General features: G+C 50.2%; 1 protein-coding gene across 1 annotated transcript in view; it reads left to right on the top strand.

Annotated features, from left to right (window-relative positions):
• Positions 1-9,935: 9,935 nt before the first annotated feature.
• The window catches only part of CLIC6 (CLIC family member 6), a 29,167-nt gene continuing 12,819 nt past the window's right edge, over positions 9,936-26,283 (top strand). Inside the window, exon 1 of the mRNA XM_083171758.1 lies at positions 9,936-12,479. Coding sequence (XP_083027884.1) covers positions 10,131-12,479 — 2,349 coding nt within the window. The 5' untranslated portion in view covers positions 9,936-10,130. The remainder of the gene's footprint in view (positions 12,480-26,283) is intronic.

Genomic DNA, 26,283 nt, shown 5'->3' with positions numbered 1-26,283 from the left:
ATACAAATATTATTACTGCTGCCTCTGAGCAGCATCATCAAGATGGCGCCGCTGATGGCTGCCTAGGAGCTGTGCGGCTCAGCCAAATATGTTCCATGTGTGATAACTGTACTGTCTCTCTGCTTGTATTGTTACCTACCTGGCTGTTTCGGTGACCAGTGGCGCCGCTGATGGCTGCCTAGGCACTGTTCAGCTTGGTGGGTATGTGTTCCCTGTGTGATAACTGTACTGTCTATGCTTAATGTTACCTACCTGGCTGTAGCAGTGACCAGTGGCGCCGCTGATGGCTGCCTAGGCGCTGTGCAGCTCGGTGGGCATGTGTTTCCCACATGTAATGTCTTAATGTAATGTATGTAATGCCTTCTCCCCCCCCCCCTTCATCCCTGCTTGATGCTGCACTGTAAATCCACAAAAAATTCCTAGAGTGCGCAAGCATACATGGCCAATAAAGTTGATTCTATTCTATTCTATTCTATTCTATTCTATTGTACAGGGGCTTCCAAACTGCCTTTTTTTTTAAGCCAATACAGGTGAGGACTCTCTAACATGTCTACTTGGATTAGGCTTGCCTACCCTCCCAGAATGGACGGGGACTCCCGAAAATCGGGCCCTTCTCCCGCCCCCCCCCCCCCGGAAGGTGGGCAAGTTTCCTGCTTTCTGGTGATAGCCCCAGCACCATCCTTGCCCGCTGGTTTAATTACCGCAAATCTTGTGTCCACGGTGAGGGGGTGGGTCTTAAATGACGCGATCGTGGCAGTTTTCGACATTTAAGCCCCGCCCCCTCTCCGCGCCCCGCGAATCCCCCCACCCCCACCGACGTTTTGCCTCTCCGGGCTTCTCCTGGAGAGGTGAAATCTAAAGTAGGCAAGTATGACTTCGATGCTGTCATCAAAGTAATCCTCCACCATTTTTTCAATGGTGACAGCATCGTATGCAGTGACATGTCAGCAATCATTGGCAGGTCCTTTAGTCCGGACCAGATGTCCAAGCTCCCTCCTGTGGAATCTAGATGGGATTTTGTACAGGGGACACAATACCTCCATCAACCGACTAAATCTCACTCCACTGATGGCGGACACCGGATGCACATCTAACACCAACATAGCTGTCAAGGCCCCAGTTATTTGCTTTGCCATATGATGACTGCTGTCGTACTTCTTCCTCATCGCAAACGACTGTTGGACGGTCAATTGCTTAGTGAAAGACGTAGCAGTGTCCTGACTTCCCCTCTGGGATGATGAACGAGTCCCAGCAGCAACATCAGCAGCGGCAGTAGTAGTAGGCGTAGCTCTGAAAGATCCTCTGGAGGAATTCCAGATAGAAAAAGGGAGGAGTCAGTCATGTCAGTGAGATGGCCTGCAGGACTACCTCTGATCCAGATCGGGGAGGAAATTGAGAAGGAGTGAATTGCTGGTGTGGTTTTCAGGCGCTTGGATACAACAGGAGAAATGTTGTGCAGATCTGGATAAAAATAATTCCAGACCAAAGCGGTGGATTTTTTGGTCTTCTGCTCAGGAATGGCGACGGCCTTTTGCATCCCATGGAAAAAATCTGTGTCGCCCGGTGCCTCATTTAAGCAAACTACATCAGCATCCTCCTCGTCAACTTCCTCCTCAGTGCCAGCTACATCAATATCCTACTCCTGATGTACAACATTGACACCTTCAATCTTAAAATCAGGAACTGGACTTTGGGTGATCCTTCCAGCATATGCAGAGGGTGTGCAAATAGTGGAAGGAGCCACCTCTTCCCATACAGTGATGAGAAGGTCAAGCATCGCAACCACCAACACCCTTGGACTCTCCTTGGGAATTTGTGATACCATATCTTTAGAAGGCACAGTTGTTTGATGACATCTTGAACTCTCTTAAATTTTCTAGCCGAGGGAGGAGGAGGGCTTAGATGTGAAGCTGAACCACTAGTCATGAACTGAGCTTGCCAATATGCCACTCCGTGTCATAAATGGCATATTGGCAAGCCTACGTTTCTCCTCATTTTTTTTTCTTAGTGTTACTGAACTTTGGCATCTTGGATTTTACATGCCCTCTACAATGACATTGGGCATCGGTCTTGGCAGACAACGTTGATGGCATTTCATGTTCTATGTCATGACTAGTGGCAGCAGCTTCAGCACTAGGAGGAAGTGGTTCTTGTTCTTTCACTATTTTATCCTCCAAGTTTTTGTTTTCCATTATCATTATGGAGTTATAATAATATGCGGCACAGGAGAGTGTACCCCTAAACCACACACACACACGGCAATGCCTGAAAAAATTAGACGGATTAAAATAACCCTTTTATTTTGGGGTTATATATGCGGGCAGAGTGTACCCGGCCCACACACACGGGAAAGCCTGAAAAAATTAGATGGACTAAAATAACCCTTTATTTTTTTTAGAGTGTACACTGGACTGTCACTGGACTTATACCGCAGTACCACAGGACTAGCAGTACCACTGGACTTATACCGCAGTACCACAGGACTAGCAGTACCACTGGATTTATACCGCAGTACCACAGGACTAGCAGTACCACTGGACTTATACCGCAGTACCACAGGACTAGCAGTACCACTGGACTTATACCGCAGTACCACAGGACTAGCAGTACCACTGGATTTATACCGTAGTACCACAGGACTAGCAGTACCACTGGACTTATACCGCAGTACCACAGGACTAGCAGTACCACTGGACTTATGCCGCAGTACCACAGGACTAGCAGTACCACTGGACTTATACCGCAGTACCACAGGACTAGCAGTACCACTGGACTTATATCACAGTACCACTGGACTAGCAGTACCACCAGACTAGCAGTACCACTGGACTTAACAGCAGTACCACCAGACTAGCAGTACCACTGGACATAACAGCAGTACCAATGGACTAGCAGTACCACTGGACTTATACCGCAGTACCACTGGACTAGCAGTACCACTGGACTAGCAGTTCCACTGGATTTAACAGCAGTACCACTGGACTAGCAGTACCACTGGACTTAACAGCAGTACCAATGGACTAGCAGTACCACCGGACTAGCAGTACCACTGGACTTAACAGCAGTACCACTGGACTAGCAGTACCACTGGACTTAACAGCAGTACCACTGGACTAGCAGTACCATTGGACTTAACAGCAGTACCACTGGACTTATATCACAGTACCACTGGACTAGCAGTACCACCAGACTAGCAGTACCACTGGACTTAACAGCAGTACCACCAGACTAGCAGTACCACTGGACATAACAGCAGTACCAATGGACTAGCAGTACCACTGGACTTATACCGCAGTACCACTGGACTAGCAGTACCACTGGACTAGCAGTTCCACTGGACTTAACAGCAGTACCACTGGACTAGCAGTACCACTGGACTTAACAGCAGTACCAATGGACTAGCAGTACCACCGGACTAGCAGTACCACTGGACTTAACAGCAGTACCACTGGACTAGCAGTACCACTGGACTTAACAGCAGTACCACTGGACTAGCAGTACCATTGGATTTAACAGCAGTACCACTGGACTAGCAGTAACATTGGACTTAACAGCAGTACCACTGGACTTAACAGCAGTACCACTGGACTAGAAGTACCACTGGACTTAACAGCAGTACCACTGGACTAGCAGTACCACTGGACTTAACAGCAGTACCAATGGACTAGCAGTACCACCGGACTAGCAGTACCACTGGACTTAACAGCAGTACCACTGGACTAGCAGTACCACTGGACTTAACAGCAGTACCACTGGACTAGCAGTACCATTGGACTTAACAGCAGTACCACTGGACTAGCAGTACCATTGGACTTAACAGCAGTACCACTGGACTTAACAGCAGTACCACTGGACTTAGCAGTACCACTGGACTTAAGGGCACCACTGCATGGACTTATACAGCAGCACAGGACTGGACTGCACTGGACACCACAGAACACCACCACTGCTACCAGGTCGCCCCCCACACCAAAGAGACACAGAGACACAACCTACCTCAACCCTGTCCAATGCCGGAGTGAAGATGGCAGCAGTTGCGGGGGACTTAGAGTTTGGGACATAGAGTTTGAATCCCGCGAGAATCCGACGCCAGGATGATGATATTTTGCCTCGTTCTGAGATCCGAGTTTGGCGGCAATTACCGAAACGGCGCTCGGATCTAAGTTCAGATTCCTCCCGTTCGGTAGCGTCCAGATTTCAGAAACCCGGAAGTGCCCATCTCTGGATTATTAGTGTCTAACAGTGCATCGTACTGTGCTAGTGACCTAATGGGAAGCATATGGTTTGTGGGGTTGTAAGGTAGAGCTTTCTCCCCAGGAGAAATCCAAAATAATGGAGCCGATTCAGAACCATTCGTTAGGGTAAGTATTCATCCCCATCCCCGATGTTCGGGGTTTGCGCATGCGCGATTATGCGTATGAGTTTCACACTCACGCGTTGTGTGCTCCGGAAAGGGAGGGCCGGGGGCAGCACAAGGGCATTCCCCTATGAATGCAGACACAGCGATGCCTGTTCAGGGCGGGCGGCTGACTAGCGAACAGTTCTGAATTAGACCTTATGTGTCTGGGGATGTAGCCCTAAGGCCCTTTCCTCTATACTCTATACCTCCTCCCAGCTCTATGTGAGCATTAGCGCGGCTGAGCTCCGGTCAGGTGGCTGCGGGATAATCCCTGCCAAATATTTGTCAACTATGGAATTCTCCAAAGAAATGTAATTAAGAGACTCCGCTGATCCGTCAGTATTTATTTATTAATGACACCCCGCAAGAAACGCGTTAGTGGAATATCATTTCCATGTCAGGCTGTTATTAATACCCACAAGCGGCTACTATGAGGAGGCGTGCGTGTAATGGGAAGGTGGTGACGCGGACGGGCTGTGTCGTGACTAAAGCACAAGCCGGCTATAGAATGTTATTAACTGTTCTGTTCGAAACAAGTGACAGCACAGAGACGGTCGGCACAGTACAAGCATTGTGACCGACACGCTAAAATGTTATTTTAAGTTGATAATTTTCTCTGCTTTTGGCCTCCATTAAATGTGCAGAATTTTTTTAAAGGGACAGTAACCTTGAGACCAGAGACAGACAGGTTGTGAAGCATTGGCGTCCCCTCACTCTGCACATGTGTCCGATAAGGGGGAGTGGCTACTGCTCACTGGGGAGTGCCATGAGTCAGGAGGGCGTGGCCTCACAGCACACCCTGGACAGAGAGACTGGAGGCAAGGCCCGCAGCTCACAGAGCGCTTGCTAAGCCCCGCATGATGGAAATGAAAGGCGTGGCTTGTGATAGCATCATTATTATGAAGCCACTCCCCCTTTGCCGAGGTCATGTTTCCTTTTCGGGCACCAGACGCCTGTATACTGGCTACAGATGGATGGCTCTGTGGCCGGGTAGGCCAATCCAGCTTTCATCCCCTCTGGCATTTAGGAGTGGTTATCTTGAGTCAGTGATATGCACCCGATTGTCATCAGTGTATTTTCACTGACTGGACCATGGGACAATCTGGGGGGCAGGGTATAGTGGGAGTGCGGTGGGCGGAGCTATTCTGTGTGTCTTGGCTCTCTGTAAGTGGGAATCATCAGCTGATTCTATACCATCAATGGCAGAAAACCATCTGTTTCGATGGCAAAAGTATTCATCATCGACCATGAATAGTCGATGGCCATCCCTAGACAGAAGTGCCAGATGGCTAGTGCGGCCTTGCCTGAGACATAAGACGACAGTTCTTCTACTCACAAATCTGAAGACACTTGAGACAGGGTTAGAAAAAAAATGTATCCTACGAGAATCAGTCCAAATGCTGCAGTTTATTAAAGGACATTAATGGCGGGATGTATTAAAATACATCGCCGCCCTTCGCCGCCCCCCCCGCCGCGATGCTGCCGCATATGTACTAACATATGCGGCTGGCATCGCGGTGCGGTGACGGAGGCCCCCCGCGATACCTGTACACTGGTGTGCGGGGGGTCTCCGTCACCTCCCTGCCGCCACGCTCTCCCCTCACGCCGGGGACAGCTATGCATGCTGTCCCCAGCGCTTCCTCCTCCCCGCTGCAGCCGGAAGGATGTCCGGCTGCTTCACTAGGGGGAGGCAGGGCTTACCTTCCGGGGTCCAGGAGGACTCCGGCTTTCCCCCTGCCCGGCGCCGACGGAGTGGGGGAGGACGGCGTTGCATAGCGCTATGCAAAGTCATCCTCAAAGCTGCTCATCTGCTGATAAAACCAGCAGATGAATTGCTTTCCCGGCGATGATGCGGGAGCACGGAGCAGCATTCACTGCTCATCGCCGGGCCATACACACTGGGCGGCTTTGAGCTGAAAGCTGCTCAAACATGCTGTTTTGAGCCGCTTTCAGCTCAAAGTCACCCAGTGTGTATGGGCCTTTACACTGTTCTGGGACACCAATTTGCACCTGCTTCTGGCATTGCGGGTCTGACAGGAAACTGCATTAGTAGAAAGAGTCTAAATTTACTAAAGGGTTCTAAAAATGAAAAGAGGCGTTCATGTTGCCCATAGGAGAAATGCAATTCCTGCAAAATCGCACATGGAAAAAGTCATGAAATGCGTTGGGGGCTCAGATTTGATTTCACCTGTTGAGAAAATTCAAGGAAAATGCCCATCCCCCCCTTTTGAAATTATATTTATTGTAGGGCACTGTCTAGAATATGAAGGTTATAGGGATGGAAAGCTGACAGTTAATAGAAAGTTAATAGGTCGACAGGGCAAAAGGTTTGCAGTTAAATGGTCAACATGGTCTTTTTTAAACCACAACCAATGTCAAGAATCCTCAGTTCTGCCACCCCTGCCGGAGTGTGCAGTCCACTACAGGACCTGGAGAGGTGCAGGTACCCAGCCAGGGCCGGTACACCAATCTGAGGTCCCCCAACCCTCACTGGGCATGTGCAGGCCAAGTGCATGCTCAGAAGAACAAGGTGGGGCTTCCCATAGTATTAATACCGGGTGTGGCAATACCGTGTTCTGCCCCGGAGGCCTGGATGATACTTTTACACTGACATATTTGTGGACAATCATAGACACCTTTTCAATTGGGATGGCCATCTGTGGGTTTTCCATCGATGGTCACCATCGATGGTGGGTGTGGTATATGGTCCCGACAGTCGGGATCCTGACAGTCATTAGCCTGACGTCGGGATCCCGACTGGCCGGACTCAGACAGCATTGCGAGCGCAACAAAGCACCTTGCAGGCTCACTGCGCTCGCCACCTATTCTATTCTCCCTCTATGGGGGTCGTGGACCGCCACGAGGGAGAATAGCTGGTTGCTGTCGGAACCCTGAGTGTCGGGGTTTTGACTGTCGGGATCCCAACGTTGGGGTAAGGACTGTCGGGATCCCGAATGTCGGGAAACTGTCCGGCACCCATCAATGGTACCCTTCGATAGTAACTCCAGCTTTACAGAGCATTAGACTTTGAGGCAATGGGGTGGAGCTTTGAAGGAGAATCCGGAGCAGAGGTAAGCACTGGGTCCTAGCACCTTGGGGAAAAATATTATTAATTGCTTGTGAATCACTGGTGGTGGAAAACCATCTGGTTGTTCCCCACTGATGGAAAAGGGTACTTGTGTAATAGCCGGGCGCCCGGTACGTAGTTAGCGTAGCGGCACTGTCAGGATCAGCGTAGTGTTCCTGCGGCCAGCGTAGTTAGCGTAGTCAGTCAGAAGTAGCGCAGTGTTCCCGCGAGCGTCCCTGTCAGAATCAGCATAGTCAGACAGTCAGTGTCCCTGTCATAGCTGAAGGTGAAGTGACAGTGTAATGGCTGCAGAACCTGTGACAATGTTCAGCTTGCCAGAGACAGAGCAGAAGGCAGTGTTATTCTTCCAAAACTCCTATGCACAATAAAGGAGGCATTTTCAAACCCCCACTATCTACGCCAGCGAGCCACCAAGCCCGAAGCGTGGCGAGCGCAGCGTGCCCCGCCAGGGGATGCGGATTACTTCACATGTGTTCCGCGTCCCCTCGAGGGGCTCGCTGCGCTCGCCACGCTTCGGGCTTGGTGGCTCGCCACACTTTATAAAATCAGCTCCACGCCGACGTGGATAGTGGGGGTATGAACAGGTCAGGAGAACGCGGAATGCATCCCCTCGCATGGGCTCGCTGCGCTCCCCACGCTTCGGGCTGGCGTGGATAGTGGGGGTTTGAAAATGCCTCCTTTATTGTGCATAGGACACACTTGTGCCAGCATACCCCCTTTATGCATGAGGTGCACGACGCAGGAGCGTCTGAGACGCAGGAGAGTCTGCCGGCGCAGGGGATCTGGCGGTTACCGGCGCTGTGTGAGAGGCGCTCACTCGGCTTGGCATGGACTCCGGGGACAGAGCTGGGCTGCTGCGGCGTCACTACGCTAACTACGCTAGGCAGCCATTGGACTACGCAGACAGCGTAGCTTACCCTATGCCTGCGTACGTATGCTAATTGGGCACCTGGCTAATACACAAGTACCTGGAAAAGTGTTCTACATTAGTCATAGACCATCTCCAATTTTAAATCATCGAAGGGCAATGGCCATTCCTACTAACTCTCGCCCCCTTAGTGCTTATACCTATCTCCCCTTAGTGAATCCCCAATTCATCAGCTGTCTCCAGAGGTTTCTATGGGGGCTGGAAGCTGTCAGATTTCCTTAGGCTCCGATACTATCATGCCATCTCCAGATGGCGTTATCCTATACTAGCCTTTGGCAGAGGCTGGTGCCCATGTGTGGTTTGTAGACTACAGGGATGGGCTCCTTATGGTACCCCTGTCCCTTATATGTAATAGTACATTTCGGTGATGTATAGTTTCCTCTTGCTGCAGATATCAGTGATAAATTATAATTATCGCATCAGAAACCTGATCATTATTACATCTGCCCCTGTTACAACAAGTCCTAAGAAAGAATCCTGCCAATCCTGTCATAGCCCGGTATATGGTCGACATGCATGGGTTGACCACTGAAGGTTGACATACCTCTTAGATCGACACATGAAATAGGTCAACATGGCTAAGGTCTACAGAAGGTTGACACAAGCATTAGGTCGACAATGGCAAGGTCGAAAGTCAAAAGGTCGACATGTGTTTTTCTCATGTTTTTTTTAGGCGACATGTGCCAGCAGGCCGTATTTCATGCCCTTCCATCCACTGGGTGTGGATTGTTTTATCGACCATAGTTAGGTCAACAGTTATTAGGTCGACACAGTTGGGTTGACAGGTGGGAAAGTCGACAGGGTTCTAGGTCGACATGGGACACTGAGGTTTGGCATGGCTATTTAGTGTACATAATAAAATCATATATATATATATATATTTCTAGTGTCTGTGTGTCGCTGAAACACTGCCATCTGCTGGCAGCGAGTAAAACTACATATCTTTCTCTCTCACACTTACACAAACACAGAGGCAATCACAAGGTAGCAGACTAGCTTTCGAAGCATTTGCTAGCATTTGAGCTAGTATTATAGTATTTTAGACCTGTCAGTAATAGTATTATAGCAATATATAGAGGGTTATTCTGGTTCATTCGCCCGGATGCGAATTTGCATCTTTGCGAGTGAACCAGAATAAGGCCCATAGTGTAATCACTGTGATGGGTGCTCCCAGCATACTAACCGCTATAGCTGAGTTTACTCATCCACTGTATTGACAACCTGAGGATACTGTAGTGACTGAATGTGGATGTAGAACTAGAAGTTCCAGCATGCCCTGGCTTCCAGAGACTGGTATTTGTAGTTCCTCAGCTGCTGTCTGTTACTAGTGACCTATTACTAGAGAGCACAGAGGTAACATGCTGGGAGAGTGGTGTGGCTGCAGGCAGGGATGGATGTGCAGGCACCCTGCCATATACTGTAGTATAGTGAGTGACGTATTCCCCAGTCCCTGCCATAATGATTGCAGCCAGTGATTACTTTGCAATGTGACCTGCACAAAAGCACAACTTAGGGAATTCCACCCGGTCCCGGGGCCTTGTGGTACCAGTGGGAGGGGTGCAAGGCGTGGTGATGGCCCGGGAGAGGGACACACTCAGAGGATTTGCAGAGCCCAGGCTGGAAGGCTGTAATCCTGCACTTATCCAGGTCGCCATAGTCACAGGAGAAGCCGGGGCAGGCAGGCAGGCACAGACCGCTAGTGACACGGGAGCAGTATGGCAGAGGCCGGAGTAGCTGGGGAGCAGCTGTCCGACCTGCAGCACATGGACAGCGTGCACCGAGTAACCGACGCAGCGCAGGGGGCAGACAAGCTGGGGCTGACCAATGGCTGTCGGGGAGATGGAGGTAACACAATGGGCTCTCACATACAAGCGCATGATGGCAGTGCGAAGCCAGGGAATTTCATACCAAATGTAGAGGAGGGTGCAGTGGAGGAGCAGGGTGCTGTGCATCCTATTGTAGAGGAAAGTAGAGAGGAGGAGCAGGGTGCTGTGCACCCCGATATGAAGGAGGGTGCTGTGCATCCCAGTGTAGGGGAGGAGAAGGGTGCTGTGCACCCCAATGTGGAAGAGAGTGCAGGGGAGGAGCAGGGTGCTGTGAGCCTCAATGTAGAGGAGAGTGCAGGGGAGGAGCAGGGTGCTGTGCACCCCAATGTAGAGGAGGGTGCAGGGGAGAAGCAGGGTGCTGTGCACCCCAATGTAGAGGAGGGTTCAGGGGGGAAGCAGGAGGGGATTAGCCCTGCAGTAGGAGAGCAGGTTACAGTCATAGGATCCCCTGGCAGTGATGAATCCTCAGCAGAGGGGGGCCAAGAACAGGGACAGGGAGATCCTAACCTGAACAATACAGGTGACAAAGGTAGTACAGAGGAAGGTACAGGGGACCAGGGCGAGAAGGAGGATGAGAAACAGAGCAGTAGTGAGAGCAGTGAAGGGACATCCAGTAGTGATGAGGACGAGGAGAAGGAGGGGGATCATGGTGAAGGTACAGAAGAAGCAGATAAGACAGATGAAAAACAAACTGTGGAGCAGGGAGAGGAAGGGGCTACAGAAAAAGTTGGACAAGGAGGTTATGCTGGAGAGGAGGCAGCAGAGGAAGGAGCTACTGGTCAGGTAGAACCAGTGAGTAGTGCTGGAGAGGTGATAGAAGCTGGAGTTGCAGGGCAGGTAGAACCAGAGAGTAGTGCTGAAGAGGTGACAGAAGCTGGAGCTGCAGGTCAGGTAGAACCAGATAGTAGTGCTGGAGAGGTGACAGAAGCTGGAGCTACAGGGTGGGTAGAACCCTTAAGTAGTGTTGAAGAGGTGACAGAAGCTGGAGCTACAGGGCAGGTAGAACCAGAGAGTAGTGCTGCAGAGGTGACAGAAGCTGGAGCTGCAGGTCAGGTACAACTAGATAGTAGGGCTGGAGAGGTGACAGAAGCTGGAGCTACAGAGCAGGTAGAACCAGAGAGTAGTACTGGAGAGGTGACAGAAGCTGGAGCTGCAGGTCAGGTAGAACCAGAGAGTAGTGCTGCAGAGGAGACAGAAGCCGGAGCTGCAGATAAGTTAGATCCAGAGACTAATGCTGCAGAGGTGACAGAAGCTGTAGCTACAGAGCAGGTAGAACCAGATAGTAGTGCTGGAGAGGTAACAGAAGCTGGAGCTACAGAGCAGGTAGAACCAGAGAGTAGTACTGGAGAGGTGACAGAAGCTGGAGCTGCAGATAAGTTAGAACCAGAGAGTAGTGCTGCAGAGGTGACAGAAGCTGGAGCTGCAGGTCAGGTAGAACCAGAGAGTAGTGCTGGAGAGGTGACAGAAGCTGGAGCTACAGGGCAGGTAGAACCAGAAAGTAGTGCTGGAGAGGTGACAGAAGCTGGAGCTACAGAGCAGGTAGAGCCACAAAGAAGTGCTGGAGAGGTGACAGAAACTGGAGCTACAGAGCAGGTGAAACCAAAGAGTAGTACTGGAGAGGTGACAGAAGCTGGAGCTGCAGAGCAGGAAGAACCAGAGAGTAGTGCTGCAGAGAAAGCTGGACAGGTAGAACCAGGAGAGGGTGTATGTGATGGAGCTATTGATCAGGTAGAACCAGGTAAAAATGCTGAAGAGGAGACAGTAGATGTAGATGTAGCTACAGGACTTGGTGCTGAGGAAGCAGGTACTTTAATCGGAAATCTGGAAGATGAGGAAAGTGAGTTAGGAGAAGAAAATGGGGATGAAACTGGTGGGGAGTTGGTGCAGGGAGAAAGTGCAGATCAGGAGGAGGACAGTGCAAACCAGAAGTCAGAGGAAATAGCTGAACCTGTGACAGAAGGACAACTGAATTCATTCAAACCATCTGGAGATGTCATTGAAGAAAGTCCTGTCCTGGAAGAGTCCACTGAGCAGGGATCTGAGGACCACACTACCATAGCTAAAGAAGGACGAGCCATAACACCAGAGGAGACCCAGACAGTTACTCCTGCTGGTGGCCTAGGCAAGGCCGATGGAGGTGTGATCAGAGAAAATGGTGTGGCCCAAGCAGTCAGCCCCGACACCCCATTAGAGGACAATACGATACTTCAGGACCACGACATATCCTTGTTTGTTAAGGTAAGGACTACTCACACTTTTATACTGAAGATTTAGTATTTCTAGTTTTATTCCTCGACCCCCAGATGTGGTTCCTGCCGCCGGGTAGCTCTGCCAGAAATTCCATATCTCATGTTCAAAGGTAGCCCGACCCTGAAATGTACATTTCTGTCTCAAATCTCTATCTACTAGTTCAATTCTCGTCAAAATGACGGCTTAGTCCCTATCTGTTCCTACCCCCAATCTCTGTCTTCTCAGCTCCCTGTGCCCATATCCAGCAAGTTTGAATCAAATCGTTTTGCTTTCACTTTCTGTGAGTAATTTGGTCCATCCAGTGGCCTCTAGTGGTCACTGGTGGTACTTTACCTAAAAAATGTGAGGCGGATTTAGCCTTTTATATATATTGTATATATATTAGTAAGCCTGCTTAAAGCTAATGCTTCGATAGCAAGTCTCCTACCTTGTGATTGCCTCTGTGCATGTGTGAGAAAGAGATGTAGTTTCACTCGCTGCCAACAGATGGCAGTGTTTCGGAGGCACACGGACGAACACTAGACATATATAGATGACTAGTAAGCCCACTCAAAGCAAATGCTTCGAAAGCTAGTCTGCATACTTGCCTACCTGACCCTCTCCATGAGGGAGAAAATGGTTCTGTTCCTGGACTTCCCTGGTAATGTGGTATAACTCACAGACCTTTGTTGACAATTAATAGGTTTACTTCAATAAGGTCGAGTTGACCTGTTGTCGGTGTCGACATTTTTGTGTTGACCTATTGACTGTTGTCCTAGACATTGTCTGTGAGTCACCTGGATCCCCAGAAAATGTATGGTATGTATATGTTGTAGTGGTGGTTTAGGTATTATGTCGACAATGGCTAGGTAGACAGTTAAAAGAACGACATGAGTTTTTCATGGTTGTTTTTTAAGCCAACATGTGTCGGTAGGCGGTATTTCATGCCCTTCCATCCACTAGGACATGGAGGGAGAATAGAATAGAGAATTGGGGCAATGAAATATGTGAAGAATCCCTAACTTGTCAATCCTGACTACTTTTGGTCAAGGTCAGGGAATCAGGATTTTTATATAGGTTTAATATTCTGGGTTCACTGATCTGGCCATCGGGGGGGTTAGCTGCTTCGGCTGGTGGGGATGAGTCTCGTGCTTCAATCCACCCATAAAAGCCCCCAATTGTCCCAACGGCCTCTTTTCATCTGATTCTGACGGATCGGGCCGAGAAATCTGGAGACAAGTGGTCAAATCGGAGGCGTTTGTCATCCGATCAAAGTCGGACCTGCTGCACGTCCAACCTCCGACTCAGGAACGGTATCACATATGATATATCGTATGCAAAAGGACCGGATATGATATATCGTATATGTCCCCGCTGCCCAGGAAGCTCCACCACACATCACGCTGATACTAATCAGATATGTACGAACATATCCGTTTAGTAACGTACAACGCAGCTCTGACAATATCACCCCTTACAATGTGCGCTGGTCCCGGGAGTCCATCGTCGTGTGCGCAGAAGGACACAGCTGCCCCAGAGCATGCTGGGAGGGATCCATTTGTATCTTTTCTATAGGCAGTTACCCTCCATGTCAGAGCCCTACCACATTCCTGCTTTAGTACATCCCCTGATTACCTAGAACCCGCCTGATGGACCACATTCTGTTTTTCTGAGACAGCTACAGCTATGTCTTCGTCTCAGCACATCCGCGACGTGGAGGAGCCGCGACACAGTTCCCTGAATACGGGGGTTCTGCTGTCTGTATCCTCTCACCCCAATGTATATTTATACTGTATAGATGTTTATGTCCAGCCATTGACCAATCAGCATGCTGGCAACCACTCACTGCCAGGCTGCAGGTAGGGAATGCTGATTGTGTGACCGCCAGCCACCCTGCTCGGATGCCCCTAGAATTGTGGGGCACTGCGGTCAGCGGGGTCGGCATGGGGTCAGCGCTAACTGCATTCTACATAGGATTCTGTGGGGAGGTTCCATGCTGCCAGATTTACCAGGATCCAGAATGCAAAGTGTTCCCGGTGTTAGCTACCGCAGTCTTCAGGTGGCAGTAACCCGTTGTGGCACCCCGTGTCGCAGGGACGGGTGTGGGGTGCATGGCATGAATGAGCCCCCAATAATCGTAGCCACAATGCAGCGAGACTATGACGCACGTGGAGACTGTGCTGAGTAATGTGATATACTGTATGACCCTTTAATATTGTTTGTTTGTGTATGGCTGTGAAATGGTCGGCAGGCTTAAAACGTCGACATGAAAAAAGGTTGACAATTCGTTTTTATATTGTTTTTGTGTCGGTCACACCTGTCAACATGGACCCCCAATTAGTGTAACGGGTTCCCTCGCGTGGCCCGCTTCGCTCGATTGTAGTCCACATGGATGGTAAAGTATAAACTATTGTACGTCGACCTTTTGGTGTCAACCGGAACCATTTTCTGATATATATTATGTGACAGATTGCATGAGATATATCTACGGCACACACCTTATACTCGGGTCATAGGGTCGACAAGAGGAAGGTCCACCATTGAAAGTGGGCATGCATCAAGGTCGACATGACTGAAGGTCAACATGGGGTTAGGTCGACAGGGTCATTAGGTCGAAACAAACATTAGATTGACATGGGGAAGGTCAACAGTCAAAAGGTCGACATGGGGTTTTTCACGTTTTTGTCCTGAATGTCGACACAGACGACATTGACACCATAACGTAGCACCGTGTCCCTAAGCATTAGGCTAGGGGAGGGCTAGGGATATTCATTAGGCTAGGGGGTAAGGCTAGATGCAGGTACTAGGCTAGGGGGAGGGCTAGGGCTAGGTAGTAGGCTAGGGGGAGGGCTGGGATTAGGCAGTAGATGGTGAGGGTTAGGCACTAGGCTAGGGGGAGGGCTGGGATTAGGCAGTAGATGATGAGGTTTAGGCATTAGGCTAGGAGAGGGCTAGGGATAGTCATTAAACTAGGGGGAAGGCTAGATTTAGGCACTAGATTAGGGGAGGGCTAGGTTTGGGCACTTGTCTAGGGGTAGAGCTAGACATTAGGCTAGGGGAGGGCTAGATGTAGGCACTAGGCTAGGGGAGGGCTAGGCACTATTCTAGGGGTAGCGCTAGGCATTAGGCTAGGGGTATAGCTAGGATTAGGATAGGGGTATAGCTAGGATTAGGCTAGGGGTATAGCTAGGATTAGGCTAGGGGTATAGCTAGGATTAGGCTAGGGTTAGGCAGTAGATTGTTAGGGTTAGGCACTAGGCTAGGGGGGAGGCCTAGGGCTAGGCAGTAGATGTTAGGGTAAGGCATTAGGCTAGAGGGAGGGCTAGGATTAGGCTAGGGTTAGGCAGTAGAGGTTAGGGTAAGGCATTAGGCTAGGGGAGGGCTAGGGCTAGGCAGTAGATGGTGAGGGTTAGGCATTAGGCTAGGGGGAGGGCTAGGGCTAGGCAGGGTTAGGTCTAGGCAGTAGATGGTGAGGGTTAGGGTTAGGCAGCAGATGGTGAGGGTTAGGCATTAGGCTAGGGGAGGGTTATGGATAGGCAGTAGATGGTGAGGGCTAGGGATAGTCATTAAACTAGGGGGAAGGCTAGATTTAGGCACTAGATTAGGGGAGGGCTAGGTTTGGGCACTTGTCTAGGGGTAGAGCTAGGCATTAGGCTAGGGGAGGGCTTGATGTAGGCACTAGGCTAGGGGAGTGCTAGGCACTATTCTAGGGGTAGCGCTAGGCATTAGGCTAGGGGTATAGCTAGGATTAGGCTAGGGGTATAGCTAGGATTAGGCTAGGGGTATAGCTAGGATTAGGCTAGGGGTATAGCTAGGATTAGGCTAGGGGTATAGCTAGGATTAGGCTAGGGTTAGGCAGTAGATGTTAGGGTAAGGCATTAGGCTAGGGGAGGCCCAGGGCTAGGCAGTAGATGGTTAGGGTTAGGCATTAGGCTAGAGGGAGGGCTAGGATTAGGCAGTAGAGGTTAGGGTAAGATAGTAGGCTAGGGGGAGGGCTAGGGCTAGGCAGTAGATGGTGAGGGTTAGGGCTAGGCAGTAGATGGTGAGGGTTATTGCTAGGCAGTAGATGGTGAGGGTTAGGGTTAGGCACTAAGCTAGGGGAGGGTTAGGCAGTAGATGGTGAGGGTAAGGCATTAGGCTAGGGGAGGCCTAGGGCTAGGCAGTAGATGGTTAGGATTAGGCTAGGGGGAGGGCTAGGTCTAGGCAGTAGATGGTGAGGGTTAGGGTTAGGCAGTAGATGGTGAGGGTTAGGGTTAGGCACTAAGCTAGGGGAGGGTTAGGCAGTAGATGGTGAGGGTAAGGCATTAGGCTAGGGGAGGGTTAGGGCTAGGCAGTAGATGGTGAGGGTTAGGCATTAGGCTAGGGGAGGGTTAGGGCTAGGCAGTAGATGGTGAGGGTTAGGCACTAGGCTAGGGGGAGGGCTAGGCAGTAGATGGTGAGTTTTAGGGTTAGGATTAGGCTAGGGGAGGGCTAGGTCTAGGCAGTAGATGGTTAGGGCTAGGCAGTAGATGGTGAGGGTTAGGGTTAGGCAGCAGATGGTGAGGGTGAGGCACTAGGCTAGGGGGAGGGCTAGGGCTAGGCAGTAGATGGTGAGGGGTAGGCATTAGGCTAGGGGAGGGTAAGGGCTAGGCAGTAGATAGTGAGGGTCAGGGTTAGGCACTAGGCTAGGGGGAGGGCTAGGGCTAGGCAGTAGATGGTGAGTTTTAGGGTTAGGATTAGGTTAGGGGAGGGCTAGGGCTAGGCAGTAGATGGTGAGGGTTAGGCACTAGGCTAGGGGGAGGGTTAAGGCAGTAGAGTAGTGATTGTGAGGGTTAGGCACTAGGCTAGGGTTAGGCAGTAGATGGTGAGGGTTAGGATTAGACATTAGGCTATGGGTAGAGCTAGGATTAGGCTAGGTGGAGGGCTAGGCAGTAGATGGTGAGGATTAGGCACTAGGCTATGGGGAGGGCTAGGATTAGGCTGGGATTAGGCAGTAGATGGTGAGGGTTAGGCACTAGGCTAGGGGAGGGCTAGGGCTCGGCAGTAGATGGTTAGGGCTAGGTTAGGGGTGGGTTAGGGTTAGACAGTAGGCTAGGGGAGGGCTAGGATTAGGCTAGGGGAGGGCTAGGGCTCGGCAGTAGATGGTGAGGGTTAGGCACTAGGGGAGGGCTAGGGCTCGGCAGTAGATGGTTAGGGTTAGGGCTAGGTTAGGGGTGGGTTAGGGTTAGACAGTAGGCTAGGGGGAGGGCTAGGATTAGGCTAGGGGGAGGGCTAGGGCTAGGCAGTAGATGGTGAGGGTTAGGATTAGGCTAGGGGAGGGCTAGGGCTAGGCAGTAGATGGTGAGGGTTAGGCACTAGGCTAGGGGGAGGGCTAGGGCTAGGCAGTAGATGGTGAGGGTTAGGATTAGGCTAGGGGGAGGGCTAGGCGGTAGATGGTGAGTTTTAGGGTTAGTATTAGGCTAGGGCTAGGCAGTAGATGGTGAGGGTTAGGCACTAGGCTAGGGGGATTGTTAGGGCTAGGCAGTAGAGTAGTGATTGTGAGGGTTAGGCACTAGGCTAGGGTTAGGCAGTAGATGGTGAGGGTTAGGATTAGACATTAGGCTATGGGTAGAGCTAGGATTAGGCTAGGTGGAGGGCTAGGCAGTAGATGGTGAGGATTAGACACTAGGCTAGGATTAGGCTGGGATTAGGCAGTAGATGGTGAGGGTTAGGCACTAGGCTAGGGGAGGGCTAGGGCTCGGCAGTAGATGGTTAGGGCTAGGTTAGGGGTGGGTTAGGGTTAGGCTAGGGGAGGGCTAGGATTAGGCTAGGGGAGGGCTATGGCTCGGCAGTAGATGGTGAGGGTTAGGCACTAGGCTAGGGGAGGGCTAGGGCTCGGCAGTAGATGGTTAGGGTTAGGGCTAGGTTAGGGGTGGGTTAGGGTTAGACAGTAGGCTAGGGGGAGGGCTAGGATTAGGCTAGGGGGAGGGCTAGGCAGTAGATGGTTAGGGTTAGGGCTAGGTTAGGGGTGGGTTAGGGTTAGACAGTAGGCTAGGGGGAGGGCTAGGATTAGGCTAGGGGAGGGCTCGGATTAGGCTAGGGGAGGGTTAGGGCTAGGCAGTAGATGGTTAGGGTTAGACACTAGGCTAGGGGAGGGCTAGGGCTCGGCAGTAGATGGTGAGGGTTAGGCACTAGGCTAGGGGAGGGCTAGGCAGTAGATGGTGAGGGTTAGGGTGAGGCATTAGGATAGGGGAGGGCTAGGGCTAGGCAGTAGATGATGAGGTTTAGGGTTAGGCACTAGGCTAGGGTTAGGGCTAGGCAGTAGATGGTTAGGGTTAGGCATTAAGCTAGGGGTAGAGCTAGGATTAGGCTAGGGAGATGGCTAGGTTAGGGGAGGGCTAGGACTCGGCAGTAGATGGTGAGGGTTCGGCTGCAGTGTTTACTATTTTCCAATATGCACAAGTCTGCTGCAGCCAATGTAGACACCTGGATCTGTGCCAGGCACATAGAGGCAGCTGAGAATATCACGTGGCTAATTACATCATGTGTGCCTGCATGTGCCTAATCCCACCAACCAGCATCCCATTGCGATCCAGCAGATATTGATCAGGGCTAGCATGCACAGCAGTCAGATGATGACGAAGTTCTGACCAAGGGCCTGATTCAGGATAAAAGCGTGCAAATGGGCAAAACCATGCTGCCCTGCAGGTGGGGCAGATGTAACAGGTGCAGAGAGAGTTAGATTTTGGTGGGGTGCGTGCAAACTGAAATCTAAATTGCAGTGTAAAAATAAAACGGTCTCACATCTGTGGGCGACATTGAAAAGCAGCCAGTATTTACCCTGCACAGAAACAACATAAATGTATTTGCTCCACTTGCTTAAGGCCAATTCAGACCTGCACGCCCAGGTCTGAATTCAGCAGCTCTCTGTCGGTGGTGAGGGTCTGTGCATGCTCATTGTCTCTAATAAGCCCCGGCTCAGGCTGCGAGCATGCCCACATCTTCATTGCGTGCCAGGCCTAATAAGAATCCTGGTAGCCTGAAGAAGGGGCTGTTTCTGATAATAATGTAGGTAAGTACTGATTATAAGGTTGCTGTCTAGTTTAGAAAGTAGACCCCAATACTGGTGGCGTTACAGCATTGGGGTGTATCCAATGGCGGGGCGAGCGGTGACCGCTCGCCTGGTCAGTATTTAGCTGACCCCCCCCCACGCATATTCTGATTCCCCCTCGCTCCGCTTTTGGAGCGAGGGGGAATCTGCGTTTGATGCCGCAGAAGTAGCGAGACTCGAGGTTAGATGCAGCGGGCTCCCTGCATTAGCCGCGAGCCTCGCTGTTTGGGGGGAATCCTCGCCGTCCTGTGACAGCCAGGATTCCCCCAGAACATTGAATAGAGTGTCTGCACATGCGCAGTTAGCACTGACCCCAGGCTGGCAGCATTGTCCGAGCTACAATGGGCTACCGTCATCTCAGAATGGCATTAGCCCCGGGACCCGATGTTGATACATCGAGCAGCATTGCATCCCCCATAGAAAACTATGGGAGATACAGCCGCGGGCGGGCGTAGCAGGGGGGATCGCAGCAGGGTTCCTGCTACGGTCCGAGGATGTTTTCGGGGAATTAGCCGCGAATATGAAATAGTAAATGGGCCCCTATGTCACCAAGCTTCCTTCTCCAATTAATAAGAATGCATCCCTCGTCATGTGGGTATGCAACACTTTTTAAGGGTGCAGCCTTTATTTAGAAAGTTGGTACTCTCACTTAAGGGAGTACCTACCAATCACACCAAAGTGCCGAGCACACTGGCACATCTATGGCTTTCTACCTATCTGCCTGCAGCTTAAAGGCATTTCCCATGGGTGACCTGCACAGATTACTGGTATAAATGCAGGTGTCAAGAGGATGATTTTACTCAAGGATTTGGGCTTTATCTTCCATTCGGATGTGATCGGGGAAGAGAGGTTAACATAGGGATCAGTAATCCCTATGGTAGGTGCCTATAGACTGTAAGCTTGCGAGCAGGGCCCTCCTACCTCTATGTTGGTTTGTTACTACCCAGTTTGTTTTATCACTGTTGTTTCCTATTGTAAAGCGCAACTGATACCCTTTTCACATTGCAAAAACCTGCTTTCAACCCGTTTTTCTAAACGTGTCTTAAAACTGGTCAAAAGCCAGTTAAACCCCTTTCATATTGTATGATGTAAAGGTATATTGCAGTTTAAATACCGTTTTGTACCTTTCAGATTCAACCCGTTTCACCCATAGAAAGCCATACAATGTCATTTTAAATGTTTTTTTCCTGCTTGTGGGTGGGGATCAAGTGTAGTTATCATTTATAGCAAATACCGTTTCAGAGCTGTTCACACTGCAGGTGAAACGGCTCCGAACCGTGTAGGATCCTCCTTTTAACACGTGTCAAAATGCCGGTTTTCTGTAACCGGTAAATTAACAATGTAGCTTTCACATTGCTGCTGGAAACGTTTTAAAGCACTAAAAAAACGGCAATATGCCGTGTTACAGCTGCAATGTGAAAGGGGTATTAATTTCCTGTGCTGTATAGGAAACTGTAAATAAATAAATAATAAATACATTTTTCTTAGCTGAGGTAACAACAAGAGATGTGATTGGCTTGGTGGCATTTTGAATTCCCTGGAAATGAAGGTGTTAATAAGAACGATGGATAAGCTCCCTGATCTCCTGAATCCAGTTAGTGTCAGGTGGAGATTAGCGCTGATATATCAGGGAATACAGCAGACGGGGTTTGGCCAGCAGGCTAGCAGATGGAGCTGATCCCCTACATATGGGCTATATACGTGTATGATACAGGCCATCAGTGACTGGGATGCAGGAGGTGGAAATGTATTGTACTGGTCTACATACAAAGTTCAGGGCCAGATTCTCTAAGCTTCAAAAGTGATAAAATGGAGAGTGATAAACAACCAGCCAATCAGCTCCTGCCTGACATTATTCAAACCCAGCCTGTGACATGGCAGGTAGGAGCTGATTGGCTGGCTGTTTATCACTCTCCATTTTATCACTTTTGAAGCTTAGAGAATTTGGCTCACAATCTTTTACCAAGATCCATATAGCCACTGTGTGTGTGTGGGTGAGTGTGTTTGTGTGTGGGTGTGTGCGGTGGTCTCTGGCACATGGAGAACACTGGTATTGCTATCATTTAGACTCTGCCAAATATGAGGGGACATAAGCCCTCATTCTGAGTAGGGAAAGTCCCCATTGCATTCGCACGGAGGACCGATGGTGAAGCCCTGTACATATTGGCTTATGCGCATGTGCAAGGCTTCTGTGCGGGCTGCTTAGGAGACTTCCTTGGCATACCCTCAGAAACGCTGGGTGTCCCCATGGGCTCAGCTGCCCGCCTAGTTCTCGGAGCAGGACGCTGCAAGTCTGAGGGCCAGATGCACTAAGCTTCAAAAGTGATAAAATGGAGAGTGATAAACAGCCAGCCAATCAGCTCCTACCTGACATGTCACAGGCTGTGTTTGAAAAATGTCAGGCAGGAGCTGATTGGCTGCTTGTTTATCACTCTCCATTTTATCACTTTTGAAGCTTAGTGCACCTGGCCCTAAGTCAGTAGAGACTGATAGTAGATATTTGTGAGCACTGTAGAAATCATTCAATGGTCGTTGACTATCGAATGATTTCAGGCCCTCGCGCTATGTTTATGCAAAACATCCATTTGCAGTGTGGCAGGTACATTCGCTGTACGGCGGGGGGCTGGCGGCATTACAAGGCGAACTAACGCTGCTTAGCGAGCAGACCAGAATGACCCCCATAGTGCTGGCATCATGGTTATTAGAAGGACTTCTGGTATGACGGGATCCATCATGATAGATTCTGTGGCGTAGCTGATTTTCTACAAACTGTTTGCTTGTGAATCAGGCCCATAACGTGGGAACACTGGTGCCGGTGTAATGATGGGACGCTGTAGGCAGTGGTGCCAAGAGAGAGTACTGATTACCCGGGCCCAGGCCTGATGAAGGGGCCCAGTGTGGTCCCTCTTACCTAGCAACAGCAGCAGCTCTTCTCAACCCAGCGTATGCTACTGTTGCCAGGGAGGTGCTTACAGTACTGTATTGTATTCTAAGGGTGCATGGCCACGGCTCCTGCGATTAGGGCACGCCCCCTAAAAGTCCCCAGGCTTGGCCAAACTCTCTACTGCCCTGACTGTAGGGAGGCCTCCAAAATCCCATTTCAGCTATGCCATCATGTACTTAACTCGGGGAAAATTAAAAAGTATGGCATGATGGAGAAAGACTGATTCCAACAGCTAATGGGTTAAAAAAGATATTTCTACCAGGGCGGGATGTATTAATAAACACCGCCGCCCGGCCGCCACAAAGCTAGCGCATATGTATTAACATATGTGGCTAGCATCGCTCTGCGGTGACAGAGGCCCCCGCGATACCTGTAATGTGGTGTGCAGGGGGTCTCCGTCACCTCCCTGGGCGTCTCCTCCTCCCCTCACGCCGGGACAGCTAAGCAGGCTGTCCCCGGCGCCTCCTCCTCCCCGCTGCAGCCGGAAGGACGTCCGGCTGCGTTGCTAGGGGGAGGAGGGATTTACCTTCCAGGTCCAGGAGGACCTGCAGGAAGGTAAGTCAGAGGGAGGGGGAGAGGGGGGTTGGCGGAGGCGGTGGGTTTGCGGCAGAGATGGCGGGTGGCGATAAGAAGCCCGTAGGCTTCTGGGGATACCCTGCTGTGTGGTGACGCCACGGATAGATATTCATAAATTAGAAAAAGCATTTTTAGCTTAGTACATCCCACCCCCCAGCCTTTAAAGGGTTAAGAAAAAACCTCTTGTGGGGGGGGGATCATTCAGTTGGCTTTGAGTGCAGATTGCATTTGGGTTTATTAACCTGTAATTGAAAGAAAGCTGACTTATAAGAGCGAGTCCCAGCCCTTCTCTGTAATTACTGCAGTGATGAAAGCCCCGGTTCTCTGTCATTTATCATGAATACATATTTCTCTCATAGTTTATAGTGGAAGTGACAGAGGGGAAAATCTACTGACCCCAACGCCGCTGTTCAAAGACAGCCATTCCTTCCAATTATCCCCAGAAATAGCTCTGGCGTCCTGTACCCCGCAGCCTCGTACCTCATCCAGCGCGGTATGGGAGCCACAAAATTACAGGAGTCCTCTAATAGTCTGCAGAAGGCCTTTGTCTCAGTGGCCCTCACATCTTCTGGGGTTTTTCTTTTTGTGTCCTCCATCAAAAATGAGAAACTCTTGCTTGGCATGACTCCCAAAAATTCTTCAGAACCACATCGCACCAACATCAATAGTGCTGGGGTGATCTAGCGCGTTATTTCTGGGCTGGTTGGGGAGGGGGCCACTTACATCTTCAGCTTCTAAACTGCTAAGCACACAGCCTATAGCTACAAAAATATAAGGACCTCGGAGGCTTCTATAATGCAAGACCGTCGAAGGTCATTGTGCGGCCCGTGGGCACCTTAGATGGCTAAATTAATCATTAATCAAAATTGTAAGCCTTTATGGCTTGTCCTAATAGCCTAAACATGCTTTGGCCACGATGGCCTTCAACATTTTGGGAAGCAGAGTTGCTGAGGTGTTGGTGGGCCGGGGTGCGGGTGCTGATTACCTGGGCCTGTTGGAAGGGTCTGGCAGGGGCCCCGGCGAGCTAAGTGCAACGCATAGTATTCCTCACATTCACCTCTAGAGTTGGCCATGCTGCCTCTTACCCAGGCCCTATCGGTCTCTCTACTGCCCTGCTGGGAATATGGGGATCTGGTTGATATAGTAACAGCGGCAGCCAAGCAAGGCAACATGCCCGCCACATGGTAAGCAAAGCGGTACACTCATTGGGGACATATGGGGTTTAAAATGGTAACTGACACCCCCTCCTCTCAGAAACCTCGACCATTGTTTGTGTGTCGACCATTCCCACTTTGATGGACAACATAAGTCAAATCGTGACCATTCTCTGTCTACATTTTTCAGTAGACGTAATTCATGACCGATAGATGTAATCAGATGCGGCCATTTTGGCCTATTTACATAGTGATTTGCTGTCCGTTAGGTCTAGGCCTACCTGATTGGCTAGTTAATGACTGATAAACCACGTTCGACGTTACTACAGTATACACACCCTCACACATTACACGTACAGGGTTTAGAGCAGGCATGTCCAAACTGTGGCCCTCCAGCTGTTGTGAACCTACACATCCCAGCATGCCTTGCCATTGTTTTAGCATTCCATAATAGCAAAACTGTGGCAAGGCCTGATGGGACTTGTAGTTTCACAACAGCTGGAGGGCCATAGTTTGGACAGGCCTGGTTTAGAGGGTCTGTCCTATCACACCTGATAGATAGAGCCAGAACCTTTTTTTATTCTTTCGTAGACATCGGTTTTTAGTTAGAATGAAAAAAAATTCCACAGCGTTTACAAAAAAATGCGATTAAAATGCCCCCGTATAATCCATTTCCCTCCGCTGCGGCGTTTGGGAACAAAGACCCCTTTTGTGGACGTAATTCCTCTTAAGAAATTAAAAAGGATATAGAGGTTTTGTATCTACAGAGAATGGCTGGCTTCCCACCAGGTTATTAAGTAAAGATTATGAACAGCAGCAAATATTTTTTTTCCCCTCAGACCTAACGCTGGAAATCAGATCAAGAACCAATAGAATCTGTTTCGGCGCTTGTCAGATTAAATCTATTTACCACAGCCCCGCAGGGGGTCTAATCTCTGCCCCATAGTGGCTGATTAACCCATTGGTGAGTAGGGCTCTGATGAACTCTGCCTTATAAGTAGGGATTATATATTTTCTCCCTGCACCTCCTCACGTCGCCACCCTCGTCCGCTGGGGAATTTCGGGGCCTCGGATTGGCTGCTTGCTGACGTAACTGCTGACACTTAAAACTCGTACATTCAAAGGGGCACGTAGGAGTCGGCTGAGCCGGGATACTATATTATATTATTATATTAACATTCCAATGCTCTCATATCTGCTGCGGCACAGAGCCTGGGCTTGACACACCTACAAAAAGAAGCAAAATCCCGGATCGGACTAGAAATCTTGTAAAAAAGTGTCATATTGTATGTGTTTTGATTCCGGGTCGATGCACGGCCCCCTTGCGCATCGGATCGGAGACAGAGGTGACAGGATCTGTTGGATCTGGCAGCCTTGGCTGAGATCGCGTACAATACATTGTATGTGACCCAGCCACCGCGGAGTTGCCGGGGTAAGGATGTGATACCTCCGCCTAGTGCAATGATGGCTAACCTTGACACTCCAGCTGTTTTTGAACCACACATCCCAGCATGCCCTGCATCACTTTTACTATTTGGCCATGATAAAACTGATGCAGGGCATGCTGGGATGTGTAGTTCAACAACAGCTGGAGTGTCAAGGTTTGCCGTCACTGGCCTAGTGTGTGGGGGCCTATGAACCTTCTTTTCTGCCACACTGATACTTTATAAATGTCGTCTGCTGATGCGGCTATGGTTATGTCCCCTGTACTTGTCCTATATTGTCCTCAGCTGCTTCCTGACTTGCTTACTTGTTTATTTCCTGTGTAATTGGGCACTGCCGATCCCTTGTGGCCATAGGTGAGTGCCAGGGGCTGCCCATTTATTTGAATGGGAGTTTTCATATCTCCTGCCCCCCTCAGCTCCCCAGGAGTCCTTTTTATAGGAAATAGTGTGCAGAGCGCAGCATACGAGGGGACGCGATACACATACGGTCTCCATGTCGGTCGAGATTCGGGACAAAAAAACATGAAAACGCATGTCGTCCTTTGCTGGTGTCGACCTTCCAACCCTGTCAGGTGTTGACCTTAATTGAGTCAACCATATGACCCATGCCCACCTGTGTATGGGG

Source organism: Crinia signifera, chromosome 2, assembly GCF_055691185.1.
Source record: "Crinia signifera chromosome 2, ASM5569118v1, whole genome shotgun sequence".
Taxonomy (NCBI): domain Eukaryota; kingdom Metazoa; phylum Chordata; class Amphibia; order Anura; family Myobatrachidae; genus Crinia; species Crinia signifera.
This window is presented reverse-complemented; position numbering and strand designations above follow the sequence as displayed.